Source organism: Eptesicus fuscus, chromosome 6 (genome assembly GCF_027574615.1).
Source record: "Eptesicus fuscus isolate TK198812 chromosome 6, DD_ASM_mEF_20220401, whole genome shotgun sequence".
In the NCBI taxonomy this organism is placed as follows: domain Eukaryota; kingdom Metazoa; phylum Chordata; class Mammalia; order Chiroptera; family Vespertilionidae; genus Eptesicus; species Eptesicus fuscus.
This window is the reverse complement of record NC_072478.1, coordinates 31,671,012-31,690,154: the sequence shown is the minus strand read 5'-3', so window position 1 is coordinate 31,690,154 and position 19,143 is coordinate 31,671,012. Positions and strand designations below refer to the sequence as shown.

Genomic DNA, 19,143 nt, shown 5'->3' with positions numbered 1-19,143 from the left:
TCTGTCCGTGGATTCCCGTCAGGCCCTGGTGCTGTCAGACTCTCAAACTCGGGCAGCAAATGTGTGAGAGGAAGGAGAGCAAGAGGGACTTTCAGCAAAGAGTTCAGACATTTACCTTCGCAGTGAGAATGCAGGCCTTCCCAATAACCAGTTAAAATTACTTTTCTCATAGCAATGAACAAATTTATCTCTTTGATGGGTGTTTTGTTTTTTAACCCTAAAATAAGAGGGATATGCTGCAAAAGTAGAGGCATAAGAGAGCTTGGGAGAAAAATCTGTTGCTGGAATCAAGCACCAATTGCATTTCTTCCTTGGGAAGAACTGACTTACAAAGAGACAGTCATATACATGTGACCCTGGAAAAACACAGGTTTGAACTACATGTGTCTACTTAGATGTGATTTTTTTTTCAGTAAATACATGTAGTGCTGTAAATGTATTTCCTTATTATTTTACTAATAACATTTTCTTTTTTCCTTGCTTAATTTATTATAAGACTAATTGACTGTTTATGTTATCAGTAAGGCTTCCAGTCAACAGTAGGCCATTAGTAGTTTAGTAGAGTCAAAAGCTGAATGCGGATTTATGACTGCACAGGGGTCAGCTCCCCTAACTCCCGTATTGTTCAAGGGTCAACTGTATAAAGAAAAAATTCTGACCTGCAGCCTGACGCAACCTGTTTAGGAAACCAGCCCCTTATTGACAATGAACAGCTCAGGCAGCCAGCATGCTGTAAGTTCGACTTGTAGGAAGTCAGACTACTATCTCTTGTAACAATCCAAGAAACTACAGAATAACTTCTGTAACAATCGATCCCAAATGGCCAGACCTTAATGAATAACGACAGCTTCCCTAATCTTTATCCATGCAACCATATTAGGACCCACTAGAGAAAGCCAAATACGCACTCCACTGAATCACATAGGATCCCTGCTCCGATCAGCCCACCCACAGCTTCCCCATGCCCTGGGCCTCCCATCAGGGCACACCTGAAGGCTTTCCACCACCTGCCTTTGAGTCTCTGCCAAACGAAAGTGACGGCGGCTGACTGCCTGGCTGTAGCAACCTCTGATAGGTAGGCTTCCTGTGTTCTCCTCTGGTTGGTGTTTATTTCCACACTTGCTTTCACCACCAGATTTATACAAGTTGTCCGCCTTGCTGATATGCAGAGCAGGAAAAGGGTAGAGAAAGTGGACCAGTAGGGCTCGAAGAGAGTTCAGGGTCCTAAGAATGAGGGACCGTGAGGCTGGGATGGCCCTGGGAAGTGGCAAGAAGAGGCAGATAATGGAGACCTGACTTCAATGTGAAAAGTAAGCAATGCCGACTGCAGATGGTCTACGCAGTTTTGGTCAAATGTCCACATTTTAAAAATTCTATACACAAGTGAACCATAGGGCAAGATTCACTGTCTTTTTTTTTTTTTTTTTAAATCACAGTTCTTATGCTTTGTTTTGGTCTAGTTCTGTGCAGGGGGGGGGGGGTGGGGGAGGGCAGCGGGGGAGACCCTCCTGGAATCTGAGATTTTCCAATTTGACGTTTGTCCTCTGAAATACTGGGGAAAGGTTTAACCGTCTACCTTCCTGAAAAAGTTCTTCAGGGTGAAAGTTGCCTCCCTGCCCAGCAAAAGATTGCCTTTGGACGTGCTGATGGAAAACCAATCAGATGTGGTGCTGTGTGCGGTTGGTTTGTTTTACAAACACACGGACGAGGCATTTTGCAATCAGACTCGCAGTGCCAGCCCCACATGCTCTTCCCTGCTGATGCGGAGGTGGGCCCTTGTAGGGGCTCAGTCCCATCCTCGCAACCAGACTCCGGCCACAGGAAACACAGAGGAGGGGGTGGGTTGGCACTTCGGTGATAACCTTTTAGAGGGAGTTGCCAGCAGATTTCTTCAAAATTCTTTGGCCTCAGATATTGGTCTCAGCCTTAATTTTTGATGGAAAGTTGGAAGGCAAGAGTTTTGTCAGTTCCTTTGAATTCTTAAAAATATCAAACCTAAAAATACATGTGATTGATCATGTTTTAAGATTGTGCCTCAAAACAAAACAAAAATTAGAGTTTGGGTAGTTAGTGATTTTAAATGAACAGAGTTCTACTCGTTATTTTTTAAGAGTCAATAGGAAGTTGATTATGATATCTCAATGTCAAATGAGTCCTGCATTTACTCAAAGTAGTTGCCAGTCCCCTTTTTTTACTGTTCTTTTATCTTCAGCCCTTCCCTTTCTTATCATTTCCCCCCCTCAACATGGATTTGATGAGAGTGAGACTTTCTGAGAATCCTGCCCATAGATTTTCTTTTCATGACTTCGCTCTTATTTCATTTTGATCACCAGCCACAAATTCAAAAGAATCTAGAGGACACTAGAGAAAAAAATTAAAAAACCACAAAAATCCTCAAGGCACGCCTAAAGCTAAATAGTGTCCTTAAACTCTAAGGCTCATCAACTCTAAGACTCCCAGAGTGCAGGAGTTTGAGGCTGTTTTGAGGATCATTCGGCCCCATCTACTTACTTCAAAGACGGTGCAATCGAGATGCAGAGAAGCTAAGTCATCTATTAAGGTCACACATCAATTCAAGAGCTATTTCTTCCATCAAGTTCGGAATAGAATCTATAAGCCTACATTATCCATAGTTCTCCGTGCTACTCATTCACTCTATAAATGTTTCTGGACTGCCCTCTCTGTGCCTTGCCTTGGAATACACAAACATGAATAACGTAGTCTCTCCCTTCAGCAAGCTCCTAGTCCAGGGGAGGAGACGGGGGATGAGAGAGACATTGCACAGCAGGAGGAATGCTGTGGCACAGGGATGTACGAAACGCAGGGAATGTGGGGAAGAGAGCCCCAACTCTGCCTGGGGGAGTCAGGGAAGGCATCACATGGGAAGTGACTGTTGAGCTTTGTCTGGAAGGAAGAGAAGGTGGGAACAGCATGTGCGAAGGCATGAGGTCACAAAAGTAAAGGCATGTTTGGCTCTGAAGGGCCTTAAGTGCCAAGTAAGGAGTGTGGCTTCTGCCTGCTGCACATCCCCCAAGGTTCTCACACAGGGAACAGACACTGCGGTCCCCAGTTTGAACCTAAAGTCCGAGGCTGTCCCAGGTGGTCCCTCCCTTTTATTATTTGAATAGATGTTTTCCTCCCTGACTACACTGTATTCTCCTTTGAAGAAGGGACGGGCCTTATTTTTAGTCCTGTAGCTTTGTTATTCAAAGTGTGGTCCAGGGCCCAGATGATTCCGCCTCCCCTGGGGGCTTTAGAAATGTAGAAGCCCAGGCCCTCAGACTTGAACAAATTCTCCTGGGGATTTGTTTGCACATTAAAGTTTGAGAAACACCAGCCTCAAAAACTGCTCTGTGCAAAGTCAAAGCTCATTCAATGTTTGTTGATTCAGATGGAAAAAATTTGTTTTGGTAACAATTGGGTTTTTATTTGGGTAGTTGTTCCCCCAAATAGCCTGATGGATTTGTACATCTAGAGTAAGTTGCAGGAGGCATATAGTTGTTCTATTCTCCAGTCCCTCAAAGCTTAAGGATGTTCATTCACTGGGATGGTAAGGAGAAGTCAACTGAGGGTGATTTGCTCAGGCCAAATCTTGCTTAAAGGAGGCAAAGTTTGAGGGGAAAGTGTATTGAGGGTGGGGGTGGCCTCATGCTCCTTATGACCCTGTCCCTAGAACGAACACTTGCACGTGAGTGGCCTGCGGAGATTTGTGGAAGAGAAAATACAGCTGCTGGAGAAGGCCATTGACCAGTGCTTTGCCCACATCGCCCAGCCTCTGCAAGAAGGGGTCAGAAATGCCAGGACTTCCTACCGACGGATCCTCGGGGCATGTCTGGTGGTGAGTGACCCTTCCCGGAGAAAACCCGTGATGTTTGGTGAAGTCTGCCTGGTCCCCAAGGTCAGGACTTGATAGTCACCTGCAGAAAATGGATACTCAGATCTATAGGAGTGAAAGGTATTGAAGGATAGAGAGAAGGACAATAATAGGATATAACCTCCAACAAAGGCCACATTTAGGGAGCAGAATAAAAAGGAGCCAGGAGAGGGGGCAGAGAAAGATTAGTCTGAGAAGTAGTAGGAGAAGGAGAAATCATGTCATGCTCATTTTCTTATTTTTTGTATTTATTTGTAATGTACAGCTTAAGTTCTTACTTTCTAATAAGAAAACTAAGCAGGAAAGATCGCACATCAGTGGTTGAGGAGAGTGTTAGATACTCCTGAGGGGTTAAGGAAAATCGGGGTAATAAAAAGGCAATGGGATGTGGCCATTGAGAGTGGTCATTGGTGACGTGATAGGCAGCCTCCGAGATGGCCCGAGGGAGCCTCAGCTCCGTATTCACGGCCTATGGAGTCTTCCCCTCACTGAGGCAGACAGAGCTGGCCTCTGTGGGCAGCAGAGTACTGCCGAAGAGACAGTGTGTGACTTCTGAGGCTCGGTCATCAAGGGCCGCTGAGGCTTCCACGTTGGTGTCTTGGATCACTTGCTCAGAGGGGAGCCAGCCTCCCTGTGTGGAGAGGTCCACGTGGAAAGGGGCCGAGGTCCCCACCCACAGCCAGCACCACCTTCCCCGCCATGTAGTGATCCTCCATGGAAGCAGATTCGCTAGCCCCAGTCAGGTGACCATAATCCCAGCCGGCACCTGACAGAACCTCACCAAGAAGCCCTGAGACAGACTGGCCGGCGTTGGGAAAGGCCCGTCAGTACATGCAGCCTTTTGGCCTTCACTTGGCCACATAAGAATGGGCCTTGGGCCTGGAACACTTCCGACCAAGAGATCAAGACCCTCCCAGCCTGTGCTGGGCTTCTCTGCTTGTGTGGGGATATCTTTCCATTTCATGCTCAGTGTGTACTCCTTTGTGCTGCTTAGGACAGGCATCAGAGGCCCTCAGGCAAGCCCCCGTTTTCTGTATTTCTGAACCGTGGGAGGGCTTGGGATCTTCTGCTGCAGCACAAAGTGGGCTGCGTGCAGCTATATCACTTGCATACATGGATCCGCTGGCCTTGGGGGACCCAGGTACTGCCAGAGGCTGGCTGGATCTTGTGCACACGTCCCCTCCTCTTGCTGTAAGTAAACACTGCACCACTTGAGCCTGGTGTGCATGTTATCTGACCTCCGTGACCTTGAATCCTGCACTGGTCTCTTCTCTGGTGGCACTTATCTGCGTTTTAACCTTGGCCGCACAGCCTGGCCACCAAGTGAACTGTGCAACACCAGCCAGCCAACACCAATCCGAATTCCTGACCCGCAGAATCTGTGAGAGATGAGAGATGTTTATTGTTGTTTTAAGCCACCAAGTTTGGGTCATTGGTTTCATAGCAGTAGATCACGAGGAGACAATTTACTTGTGAAAGGAAGGAACGTGTTCGCCATCGCCAGGCGTCACCAGGTCTTCATCCCATGAATTGTCCCCTCTCTCATCAGCTTCTTTCTCTGTGACTATCAACATACCCTAGGTGTTCCTATTTGATAGCAACTTTCCTTTGTGATGAGAAATTTGGGCAAACATTTATATGCTAACATTATGTAACACAGTAAAATAACCCAAATGTCTAATAACAAGAGAATAGTAAAATGAACTATGATATGTCCATAGGATGTATTGTGTGGTTATTAAAATGATTTTTTTCAAAGCATATACAATGAATTAAGGAAATGCTCATGTTATAGTATTAAGTGAAAAGGGAAGACTAATAAGATAGATAGATAGATAGATAGATAGATAGATAGATAGATGGATAGAATGATGCCAGTTGTATCATGCTACACAGCCATTCACTTGAAAGATATTCCCTTAAAACATACATCATTGAATAATGATACCAAAGCCCACTACTGAAATTTTGGTTAGTGCAAATGTATTATTATTATTTAAGATCCTCATCCGAGATAGGCGTTTATTGATTTTTAGAAAGAGAGGAAGGCGGGGGAGAGAGAGAGGGAAACACCGATGTGAGAAAGAAACAGGCATCGGTTGCCTCCCATGCATGCCCTGTCTGGGGATTGAACCCAAAACCTAGATATGTGCCCTGACCAGGAATCAAACCCACAACCTTTTGGTATAGGGGATGACCCTCCAACCAGCGGAGCTACCCACCCAGGGCAGTGTTAATGTGTTTTTATTCTTTTTATTAAGGATCATCATCTGGCTAAAATTTATCCATGTCTCTTATAACTCTAGCTTCATGATATTTTCCCCTTTGATTTGTGAACTTATTTCTCTGGGGGAAAAATATTACAACGATACATAAATCAAATTGCATTTCATTAAATATTTAACAAAAACTTGGACTATACTTGCAAAAATCTGAAACAGATACTCCCAGTAGGGTCATAGCACATTTCCATTTAATAACTGCTCATTTAACAAATATTTACCAAGCACTCCTGATGCCCTTGCCAGATGGCAAGGACATCAGGGTATTGGAGGAGACACACGGTGCCTGATCTCAACGGGCTGATGGTCCAGTCGAGGAGCCTAATGAGTAAACAGACAAACGCAACACTGTACGAGAGGAGTGTGAGCAAAGTGAGCACAGGGCACGTTGGAAACCCAGGACAGGGCACCCCACCGACTTCAGGCACGACTGCCACCCTCTCCCTCTAGCTTAGGAATGAGTTAAAAGATTATGTTGGTGCTACTGTGATTCTTGGTAATAGCCTTTGGCCAGAGGCAATGCAATTCTGATCCTGTGCTTGTCTAGTTAATGCCTACTAACTTGTTGTTTATTTACCTAGAGGAGTAGAGGAAACCAAGGTTTTCACCAGACTCTGAAAGCTGTTTGCCTGAAAAACGGCATCTATGCCTCCAGGACTCTGGCACGAATAGATCTGAATGAAGCCATCACTCAGCCCATCTATGACCAGATTGATCCTGTTTTTGGAGGCATTTTTAGGTAAAAGATCTTTCCTCGTACTTCAGCCCAACAGCTGAAGAATGTTGGGCCAGTGTCTCATCTTTAAGAATTTGTACTTTGGATTTGGAAGTGCAAAGAGTAGCTTGCAACTTGAGGAGGAAAGCTTACTCCTTGGCCAAACACAAAAGCCTTCTTGGTTTGCTTTACTTAAAAATTTCCCATGGTGACCTGGAGTGCAGATGGAGATGTTGCCTTCAGACTAATGTTATGATTCCCATTATTTTTTCAAATATCTCATACATGCAGCAGGGGATAAACTTTCTTATGGATCCAAGCCCAGGATAGGGTATTTTGGTTGGAGAGCGTGGAGTTAAGCAAACACATGGCCTTCATAAATTTCCCTGAATGCAAAAAAAGAGAAGTGACTCACTGAGGACTCTGTTTGCTCCCATACTGCATGCTCCCAAAGGTGGCGTGGGACGGGGGTGAGCCTTCACGTGTCCCCTCCTTCCATTCTTCCTTGACCGCCAATCCTTCTCTCCATCAACAGAAACATCATTTCCTAAACGTCCAACCTGTCCCCAGCCCTCCTCCTTTGCCTCTAGCATATCATCAGGTTCACCCCCTGCTTGAACCATTCCACCTCCCCTTGATTCTTAGTCAGTGCCCCCCTTCACCACCCCCACCTTCCTTTGAACTCTTTTGGGATCATACCATTTCTTATATATCCACCCCACCCCACCAAATTCCTTAGAATGGCTTTCAAGACATTCCACCTGCCTCCAACTGGCCTTTCTGATCTCTCCCCGAGCTGTGGCCCAGTATCGGTCCTCTGCTTTAGCCAGCTTGGAGGGGAGCAGGGAGCAACGGAAATGTACCAGGAACCATGCTAAGTATTTTGGGTGTGTTATACCATCGCATCCTCCCAATAACCCTCTGTCTTTTTCTTTTTAATATATTTGTATCGATTTCAGATAGAGGAAGGGTTAGGGAGGGAGAGAGAGAAATACTGATGAGAGAGAATCATTGATTGGCTGCCTCCTGCACGCCCCATACTGGGGACTGAGCCTGCAACCCAGGCATGTGCCCTGACCAGGAATTGAACCGTGACCTCCTGGTTCATAGGTCGACTCTTAACCACTGAACAACACTGGCTGGGTGATTTCTGTCTTTTTACTGGTGAACAAACTGAGATTCACCCAGCTCATAAGTTAAGAGCTAGGATTTCAAGCCTAAACCCACTCTTCTACACCTACTGCTTCTTATTCCTGGGATGTGCTGAAGCTGCCTTCACTATCTTGTGTGTATGGTGAATAGCGCCTCCTTCTTTTCATTTTCCTAAATCTTACCAGTCTCCGGAGGTAAGATCCCATCCTTTCAAGTGGAAACAGCTGGGCAGTGGAAAGCCTGAGTGTTGAGATTAAACAGATCAGTGTCCAAAGCCTCACTCTGCCACTTACTAGCTGTGTGGCCTTGACCCCATCAGCAATCTCCACTGAACCTCAGTTTTCTTATCTGTAAAATGGGCATCATTGCACTGATTTCATAGGTTTTGTTGTCAAGGGCCTGGTGCAGCACAATGCCCGACATGTGATAGGAATGTGATACAAGTCCCTTCTTGTCCTCCTTCTCTTAAAATGAATAAAAGGATACCAGCTGGTTTCCTCTTTGTTTTTTTTGTTGTTTTTTTTGGTGTGTGTTTGTTTTTAAACATATTTTATTGATTTTTTTACAGAGAGGAAGGGAGAGGGATAGAGAGTTAGAAACATTGATGAGAGAGAAACATCGACCAGCTGCCTCCTGCACACCCCCTACCGGGGATGTGCCTGCAACCAATGTACATGCCCTTGACCGGAATCGAACCCGAGACCCTTCAGTCCACAGGCCGATGCTCTATCCACTGAGCCAAACCGTTTTCGGCTGGTTTCCTCTTTGTTGTAGCCTCACAATAGCCGTTGACGTCTCTCACATATTACATTGCTTTCTTCTGTAGGACTGGAACGCCCACCGGTTCAGCTTTGATGCCTCACATAGATGCTTTTAAGCACTCTCTCCAGGAGAAGATGACGGAAATTGGGATAAGAAATGGCTGGAAATACGATAGCTACAAAAAAAGTTTCCTGATCCAGGAGGTAAGATTCGTAGATTATGAAGAGAGGAATGAGGTTGGGTGGTGGGTTTCTTCCCAACAGGTTTTGGGATGCTGCCCGTCTCTCCAGACCAGTTCCTCTGCAGTGTCCAGGGTCTGGGGAACTCACAGCAGGAGCAGGAGCTGTGACATACACAACAGTGATGGGTGGGGGGGCGGCAGTGGTCCTGACTCAGCCGTGGAGGCGTAGGACACCAGGCCAGCTTCCTCCCACTGCAGCCGAGAGTAACCGCCAAGGTTGTACAGTAGATTCTGCTTCCAGGAAGAATCTTCAAAGGCTCCTTAGATGTACAAACATTGGAATCCATTTGTGATGCTTTCAGTAACCTTCCTATCATTTTTTGCCAATGTCACGAAGTATCATCCAAAGCAGTGAAGCGTAAAGTATCATATTTTTGCAGATCGCTCTCTAGTTTTGAGTACTCAAGGCTTTTGCCTGTGACCCACATTCTTCAAGGCTGCCTTAGTCCTTCCGGGCTGCTCTCGCAAAATACTATAAACTGGGTGGTTTGCCAACAACAGAAATGCATTTCTCACGGCTCCGGGCGCTGGACGTCCAGGTCTAGGCACAAGCAGACTTGGTATCTGGTTGGACTTGCTTCCCGGTCCAGAGACGGCTGCCTTCTCCCTGTACCCCCACATGGCAGAGGGGCGAGGGAGCACACTAGGGCCTCTTCTATAGGGGAGTAACCCCAACCACGAGAGCCCCCTCCTCATGACCTCATTTCCTCTCCAAGGGCCACCACCTACTGCCACCACATTGGCGGGTAGGATTTCAATATATAAATTGAAGGGGGGACCCAAGAGCTCAGTGGCAGGAGGTGCCATGTACACCATATTCAGCCCACAGCACATCCCAGCCCGAATCCCACGGCAACGCTAGAGAAATAGCCTCTTCCTCCCCCACTGTCCCCCCAAAAGGTCCAGTTTCAGCATCTCACATGTGCCAGAGCTCAACTCAGCAAATAGTTAACGGGGTGTCTCTAGGTGCAGGCACTGTGGGAAGCACTTTGGGATGTCAAGATGCGGAAGACACAGTTTCTGCCTGTGAGAGGCTCACAGTCTAGCTGTGGGGAGGACATGGGGAGGACACAGTCTAGCTGTGGGGAGGACATGGGGAGGACACAGTCTAGCTGTGGGGAACCACCTGTACCACAAGGCCAAGGGAAATGGTGGCTATAGGCAGGAATGCCTGACCTATGTCTGTTGGAGGAATTGTCACAAATGGCCTTTTGTTCATGTGGATTCTCAGATAAGCGCCATCCTGGGGGGCCTGGAGGGCCACATCCTCCGGAAGAAGAGGAGGATCTATGAGTCTCTCACTAGCTCTGTTCAGAACGACCTGAAGCCCTGCTATGAAGGTGGGGCCCCGGAGGGCGGCAGTTCTGCTCCCTCCCTCTGTCCGCACAGCACCCTTTTCTGCTGCTTCTCTCAAAGCCCCCTAAGTCCTACGTCCCCCTAACCCCCTCGGTCTACAAACTAAGACCAAACAATTCGAACAATTGCAAGGTGTGGGGAGAGGTAGGTCGTGAACCATTTTTATCTGTTGCCAGTTCCCTCTGTCCTTCCTTTGCCTACACACCTTGCTTCTCCTCTCTATGCTGCATCACGGCTAATCCTATATAATAAAAGGCTAATATGCAAATCGATCGAACAGCCGAACCACTGGTCACTATGATGCGCACTGACCACCAGGGGGCAGACACTCAATGCAGTGTGCTCCCACAGGGGGAGCCCCTGCTCAGCCAGAAGCCTGGCTCACAGGCTGGCGAGTGCAGTGGAGGTGGCAGGAGCCTCTCCCACCTCCACGGCAGTGCTAAGCCTTCAGTCGGACATCCCCCGAGGGCTCCTGGACTGCGAGAGGACACAGGCTGGGCTGAGTGATGCCACCCTGAGTGCATACATTTCATGCACTGGGCCTCTAGTTAAACTATAAAATCCATCACCCAGTTCTCATGCTTATTTTTTTAAGTATTTGTAAACTTGATATCTTCTTCTCATTTTGATGGCCCCATTATTTTCTTGGGGAGGCCAGGGGTTGGACTTTTGTAAGCTTCTGCTCAATTCACTCATTCGATTTTCTGAATGATAGCTATCTAAATATTGAGAGTGTTAATTTTTGTATCATGTTATTAAACTATTTCCACTGTGTAGAAAATGGTACTACCTACATAAATATATATAAGTGTGTGTATGTGTGTGTGTGTGTGTGTGTGTGTGTGTATATGTCTCTGTATATATCTGTGTTTTGTTTTTTTGCTTGTCTTTATTTCTGACGCTAATGGTTTCTGCACAAGCCCTTGCTGTGGTGTAACGGTGACTATCATTTTTGCCAGAGGCAGCCCAGATCACTGGCAAAAAAGCGTGCGAGAGGATGAAAGATGTCATCAGAAGAGGAGTGGACCGGCAGGTGGCTGAGGGCATGTTTGAAAGGGCTCAAGAAAGGATGCAGCACCAGTTTCAGCAGCTGAAGGTATTTATTCCAACCCACAGCCTGCATTCCAGTCCCAAAGGGGCTCCTGGTGGGGTGGAGGAAGCCAGCACAGGAGATGGGGGAAGTGGTGGTCATTTGGGCCCACGTAGAGTCGGATGTCTTCCGCAAAGTGGGTCCAACCAATGCCCGTGGTGCCAGGAGAGGAGGCCAGCTGGCGCTGGGCATTCTCCCTTCACTGCCACCATGTGATGGAGTCAGTCTCCTCTCTGGGGCTGTGACTTCGGCGATGCGGCCCCTCCAGCCTTCCCCTGCATCTTCCCCCTTTAATACGTGATCGGGAGAACTGCAGCATCTAGATGGGCCCCTAAGCCTTTCCTGTGCATTAGCTCGTTTCATCCCCAGCAAGTCTGTGAGGTAGGTACAGTCGGTCCTCCATAACCGCAGGTGTCACATCCCACACGGACTGAAAATAGTCGGGGGAAAAAATCCCAGAAAAGTCCCAAAAAGCAAAACTTGAATTCACCATACCCCGAGCATTACACTCAATCCGGGTGAATGAAGTGATGTGCGGATGTACCCTGCTGTCACCTACACGCAAACACTACACCATTTCATTATGAGGGACCTGAGCATCCTCAGATTTTGGTTTCTGTGATGGGGTCCTGGAACCAATCCTCCGTGATACTGAGAGATGACTGCGCTATTATTGTTCGCATTTTGTGGATAAGAAAACGGAGGCAGGGAGGTGTAACACAGGCCACATAGCTAGAAAGTTTCAGAACGAGGATTTAGGAGCAGGGAACCAGGCTCCAGCATCTCCAACAAGAACATAATCTCAACACAGATTTTTTTTTTTTAATGAGGGAAGTGTCTTATCTGCATAAAACATCGATAAATAAACCAGCCACGTACAGTGCCCAGCATAGATTTAGGTTTGCTTCTGTCTATCTTGGAAGTCAGTTCCTAGCAGTTTCCTCAAACCAAAGTGCTGCTGTCAAGCCCACTTGGACCGTCCTGTCTCAGCTCTAGGTCTCCCAGCCTGCCACCCCCTCCACAAGTCATATAAATTCTTTCTTTTAGTCCAAGCCACTGTTGGCCCCAGCCCTGTGAGTCTCCACAGTCTCCTGCCTTACTCCAGCTTCGCTGACCCTCTCCTAACCTCCTGAGGAGCCTGGCTACTTGCTCTTTGGGTCCATCTCTGTTCCAACCGACTTCCTAAAACATCTCCGACCTGCTTCTGCCCCCACCCCACTGCAGTTTAGGGAAGTACATTTACCCACACTACAAAACATGAACTTTCTCTTGGAAGAGGCTAAGGGGTTTCTGGTTTACCAGTAGCAATTTACTTTCTGTCATTTAACATATATCACTATCTGCAGAAATTGGCCAGACTCTACAATATCCACTCCTCGCTGGGTATATAGAAATCGGCCCTTCAGGTGCCCAAGAAAACAATTCCACTAAAAAAAAAAAAAAAAAGATCAGTACATTGACCATATAAAAATGTATCTTAAATGATGTTAAGTGTAGGAAGTTGAAATAGGGCAAGACCACAGAGTGTCCCCATTCCCTGACCTTGCGGACAAGGAAGCTGACACCCAAGTGACTAGCTAAGGCTCAGAGCTAGAGCTGAGGCTGGAGCTTGGGGTTTTAGGCCCGGTATGTTGAAGAGAAAGGCATAAGACTTGGAATCAGAAGATCCGGGTTCAAAACTGGGCTTTGTCAGACTAGAGGAGAGAATCAGGTATTTTTCAAAGGGAGGCAAGAGCTGGTTAGAAGAGGGAACATGGTGGTAGGTGACAGAAGGACTGGGAGGAGCAAGAAGATGTTTGTCAAAAAGTTGGGAAGAAAAATCAGGATGGCCAGCTATGGTATCTCGCACAAAGCGGGGACTCAATAGACATGCACCCAGTGACCAAATGCGTGATAGGATGGTGGGACAATGAGCGGCACTTTCCCTCTTTCCCCTCTCTTCGGATGCTGTGATCTCTCCCATACTTCCATGCAGCCTCATTAGGTCCTGATTCAGTCCATCAGCACCAGAGGGACAATCCCTCGGAAAGGCTGGAAAGGAGATGCTGAGACGGGTGGGACCCCACAGAAATGTTGCCCCGATGACTCCAGAGCCATTCTGTGCACTCTAAAGTGGCCCACCTTGGACCTGACTTTGACTTTGGCAGTCCCAGTCTGCCCACTCTGATTGGGGGAATGGGTGGGGCCCCCTTTCAAAAGATTCCCTTTCCCGTGGGCTGTACCATCCTAACAGAAGGACCATCCTTTGTTGTGCAGCATGGAATCACGGAGAAGGTGAAGGGCAGTATCGCCACCATGCTGACCCTTGCTTCATCCCAGGGGGATGGTCTCTACAAGGAGCTTGCAGGTAAATACATAAAATCTTTGCATAAAGAGTGAGGATCTTGCAGACACTTCCCCCTCCACCCAGGTGTGGTGGCTCTTTCCTGGATTTAAATAAATTAAGTTAGGAAGAAATTCCAGGGGAAGGAAAAGAGATGATGAAGACGACTATGACTGCCCCACCCTTTGCTGAGAACCCCACTAAGACCAAGCACTGTCCTTGGGCTTTGTGCTCCACATCTCATCGAATCCTCACATTAGCCCTTGGAGATAGATGTTATCGCTCCATTTTGCAGATGCAGAAACAGAGACTCAGATGAGATAATGTGCCCAAGGATCCATAGCTGGAAAGTGGCAGATTCAAATCCATAACTTATGGTATCAAACATGGGAAGAACTCAACTATCTATCAGCAGAGCACTGGTTACAGTAACTTGGTACTGTAATTTGCAATTGTTACAAAGAATCAAGTAGCTTTATATAGTACTAGGGGCCCGGTACACGAAACTCATGCACTCGGGGATGGGGGGGGTCCCTAGCCTGGCCTGTGCCCTCTCACTGGGAGCCCGATCAATTTCCCCAAAGAGGTAGGCCCCGCCCACCCATCCAGGGCTCCTCGATGGATTGACCCAAAGAGGTAGGCCAGAGCCGGGGTCCCCGCCTCCTCCGTGCCACATGGAGCCATGGGACCCCCAGGCCTTATCATGTGGAGTGGCCGCCAGGCCCCACTTCCGCTGTGCGTACAGCCATCTTGTGATGGCATGAGGGCATCACGGAGTGATGACCACTTAGGCTTTTATTAGTAAGGATAGTAGCAGCATGAAACGATCTCCAAAATATATTGTAAAGTGGAAAAGCAAAGTAAGAAAAATGTGTGTAGTGTATTGCCATTTGTGAGAGAGAAAAAGGCAACACATATGTACATGCATAAAAGTCTCCACGGGATACACAAGAAACTGGTCACACTGGTTACCTCTAAGGAAAGGAACTGGGGGACAGGGAGGATGGGAGAGTTACTTTGCAAGCTGTCTATGTTGTGCCTTTTACACTTGAAACCATGGGCACAGTTGCCTGCTGGAAAAACAATACACCGGATGCCATTGCTGTGTGTCATTGAGCGTGTCAGGGTGAGAGTGGTCAGAGCTATTTCCAAAGTAAAAGCCATAACTGCTACTGCTAAACATCTGTCCTGCTCCGAATGTTCTCTCAGGAAGGAGACACAGCACCCTCACCATGTGGTTTATTGTCCTCTCTCATGACCCTCTGTCCAGGCCTTCACAAAAACCTGTTTTAAGGTTATAGTCATACAACTGTGTCTTAAAAAAAAAATCCTCACCCAAGGATATGTTTTTCTTATTGATTTGAGAGAGGAAAGGAGAAAGAGAGAGAGAAGCAATGATGTGAGAAACATCGATCAGTTGCCTCCTGTACACACCCCGACCAGGGATCGAACTTGCAACCTAGGCATATGCCCTGGCCAGGAATCGAACCCACAACCTTTTGGTGTACAGGACAATGCTCCAACCAACTCAGCCACCCAGCTGGGGCCAACTGTGTCTTCTTTAAAGAACTCCTACTCACCAAAGTTCTTCAACTGCCCAGGTCTCACACACTGAAACGTTCCTTGAGTTTGATATAAATGGCTCCTGCCATAATTTAAGACCATGTCCTTTCCTTGACCATCAGCAGCAAATAATACACTCTGCAGGGAGCACTGTGGCAGCTGCCCAAGAGCTCTAAAACGCCCTGCTCGGAATGCTACCTGGTTGGTTAGACTGGGTAGTGTGCATTCACTCCACAGGTAACCATCACCTCCACCACGGTGCTGGGCAGTGTCCTAGTGTTGAGGATGTAGCCATGAGCGATACTGACAAAAATCTCTGCTGACAGAATTTACAGCCCAGGGGAGTGGGGGAGGGGGGGGGGGTCGTGGGGGAAGAAAGCAGGCAATAAGCCAAACTATAAACAAGACAGGAGGCCTGCGGAAGGGTGACAGTGCCATGGAGAAAAATAAAGCAGGGGATACCCTCTTGCTCGGAGAGGCCGGCCTTCTGTTCCAGTTAGGCCAGTGGTCGGCAAACTGCGGCTCGCGAGCCACATGCGGCTCTTTGGCCCCTTGAGTGTGGCTCTTCCACAAAATACCACGGCCTGGGCGAGTCTATTTTGAAGAAGTGGCGTTAGAAGAAGTTTAAGTTTTAAAAATTTGGCTCTCCAAAGAAATCTCAATCGTTGTCCTGTTGATATTTGGCTCTGTTGACTAATGAGTTTGCCGACCACTGAGTTAGGCCTTCCAATGATTAGATGAGGCAGGCAACCTGCTTTCCTCAAGGTCTACCAATTTCATCCAAAAACACTCTCACAGAAACACCCAAATAACGCTTGACCACAGACGTGGGCACCACAGCCAGGACAAGTTCACAGCACAGAGAGCCAATTCACTTAGCATGGGGACCGCTGTGGGCGAGGGCCGGGGCGGAGAGGAGGGCCCGCACAGGGCTTCGGGGAAGTTTAGCATGTGGTGGGCACGGCACCTCCTGCCACTGAGCTCGTGGGAGACCCTTGACCCAGTGCCAGCCCAGACCTGTTTTCAGGGCAGGTTTGGTTATTTGACAGTGGCCTTATGCTGAGATAAGCCTTACGGTAGGAGCAAGAATGCTGGGTTTGGTCAGGTTATTTGTAAAAAAACAAATCTATTGGACGATCTGATCTTCAAGCTTTAACCCAGACCCTTACATTCTGGGACAAGACAAGTGACTCAGGTCATAACATGATTCTCAGGGGATCTGTTTGCTGGGGACGTTTCTGAAAAGGATGCTAACTCCTGCTGTGTGCTTTCTGCTCCTCTGTAGATGTCAAAAGTGAGTACAAGGAGATGGAAAAGCTACACAGGAGCCTGAGGGAGGTGGCTGAGAACGCAGTGCTTCGGAGAGGCATGCAAGATTTCCTCCTGAGAATGTCCCCCAGCAAAGCTGGCCCCCCCAGGACATGAATTTAATTCTTGGCACAAAGTGGATGAGAAACAACCCTGGAGCCAAATAATGAGAATTACTTCTGTTTTGTAAAATCTAATAAAAACCATCTCCCAACTGTTTGGACTTTAAACACACTATAAAACCCAATAGATTGTTACTTGTGGCAGAAGTGGATTACTGAGCAACATCATTTCATGTTGATTCCATAGCCAAAGAGTCATCTTGACTCCTTAGTGGGGTTCTAAAGCTTTAGGGACAAGAAACTTGTGTTTCACCAAAGAAAAATATCTAAACACTGAAAAATGTAAATATTATGGGTAAAACCATTGCAAAATAAAGTTTTGGGGACTCAATTTTATTGACCATTTTAATGCTGATGAGACTTTTGGGTAAGAAGGTAACACTGTGCTGTGGAAACAACATGGGTTTGAGAGTCAGCCAGACAAGAGACCTGGCTTATCACCTCTCAGGAGTGTTAATGAGAGTCAGGGCCTCTCAAACATTTTGATCTCAGGATTCTATGCTCTTAAAAATTATGATAATTTATGTGAGTTATACCTATTGTTACTATAGTCAAAATTAAAAGTGATCAAATTTGTAAATAATTATTTACTGATCTATTTGAAAGTAACAATAATAAACCTATTATATGTTAATATAAATAACATGTTTTATGAAAAAAAAACTTTCAAAATAAATTTATTGAGAAGAGTGTCATTATTTGACACTTTTGCCAATCTCTTTATTCTCTGACTTTAATAGAAGACAGCTGGACTCTGTCTGTTTCTGCATTCAGTTTGCCACAATATATCTTTTTGGTTGCTGTATATAAAGAAAATACAGTCTCATACAGATATAGAGTGGGAATACAGAAGAGTATTTTCATAGCCTTTTCAGATAATTACTGGGTATTCTTTAATATGACCATCTTGACAGGCAGTAGTTTCTTAAAGGTTAGTTTTAGTGTGGAATCTGAAATCATATTGGTGAACTATTTTTAAAATTTGATTTAATTTTTTCCATGACCATGACTCTATGCCCTCTACCACATCACCCATCCCCCTCCACCCTACAGCGCTGTCCATGTCCATGATTGGTGAGTTCTTTAAATATTCTGTCATATTAAAATATGTTTCTATCTCATACTTTCAGTGTATCTTGCTGGGGTTCTTGTCCCAGCGTTACAAAGGGTTCAGCATTCTGGAGAAAGGGGCTGATGCTTAGATTAAGAAGGAGTCCAAAGATGAAAGGTAATTTTGAAAGGCATTTGGGGTCAGAGGAGCTTCAGCTAAAGGAACTGAAGACTCCTCTGTCTAAGGACCCTGTGCTATTTATTTAACACAATTTTTCCTAAGGCAAGGTGGAGATATACACTTCAAAGGGTAAGGTTTCAAAGGGTAGAATACAGAAGCATTATCAGTTTGGGGAATAGCCTACAGCTGTTCAGGTGTTTGGCCAACAGGAGGCAATAAAATGCCCTGAGTTGTCTGGCAGTTAACAATCCTATTAAGGTTTGGGGGAAGTGCCGTTTAGACATTCCAACAGGTAAACTACATATGTGGCTCAGCCATTGTTGAGTCCACCAAGTCCCATCAACCTTTTGATGGAATTCTTGTAATTATTACATGCTGGAATTGGTTCCCGGCAGTGTCTTTTACATGATTTTGTGGCATCAGGCATTGGTCATTTTGAAAATATTTTTCATTGAGTCAAGCAGGTCTTCCAAAATGTTGACATATTATCTTTGTAATAACAAAAAATCACATTTGTTAAAATCTCTACCAACTTCATCAGGAAGGTCTTTAAGTTTTGGGAATCTGCCAAGTTTATGATAGAGGATACAAGTTCTACAAAATTCCATTTCCCCCCCTAGCATCTTATCTTATGATTGGCAACAAATATTGTCAATTGTTTTTTTCTGAAGGTACAGATCATTGTGTTAACTACTGAGAAAATATCCACCATATAACCAAGTGTGATTAAACATAGTTTACCTGCCAATAGTTATTTCAAGTAAAAATAATGTTGTGGGGAAAAGAAATGTCAAGTGTAAATCACAACACAATCATACAAATGCTTTTCCTTGAGATATTTTACATCCCTGTGACTATTTTTTTTGCAACGGCCAATTTTTCTTTTATTTTTTCCCTTTTTCATCCCTCCCCCCCTAGACCTCCTCCAGTCTGGTGACCATAACTCTGTTATCTGTATCTAAGAGTTTGTAAAGAAATTTGCCTTAAATATAAAGTCACAGTAGGTTTAAAGTGAAAGAATGGAAAACATATACTTGTAAACTCTAACCTAAAGAAAGCCAGAGTTGCTGTATTAATATCAGACAAACTTCAGAGCAAGGAATATTTCCAGAGATAACGAGAAT

At 46.1% G+C, this 19,143-nt stretch overlaps 1 protein-coding gene across 1 annotated transcript in view; it reads left to right on the top strand.

Annotated features, from left to right (window-relative positions):
* The window catches only part of NUGGC (nuclear GTPase, germinal center associated), a 39,150-nt gene extending 22,367 nt beyond the window's left edge, over positions 1 to 16,783 (top strand). The window contains exons 12-18 of the mRNA XM_008150844.3: positions 3,674 to 3,838; positions 6,738 to 6,895; positions 8,850 to 8,988; positions 10,258 to 10,366; positions 11,342 to 11,478; positions 13,729 to 13,819; positions 16,644 to 16,783. Coding sequence (XP_008149066.3) covers positions 3,674 to 3,838; positions 6,738 to 6,895; positions 8,850 to 8,988; positions 10,258 to 10,366; positions 11,342 to 11,478; positions 13,729 to 13,819; positions 16,644 to 16,783 — 939 coding nt within the window. The remainder of the gene's footprint in view (positions 1 to 3,673; positions 3,839 to 6,737; positions 6,896 to 8,849; positions 8,989 to 10,257; positions 10,367 to 11,341; positions 11,479 to 13,728; positions 13,820 to 16,643) is intronic.
* The last annotated feature ends 2,360 nt before the right edge of the window (positions 16,784 to 19,143 follow it).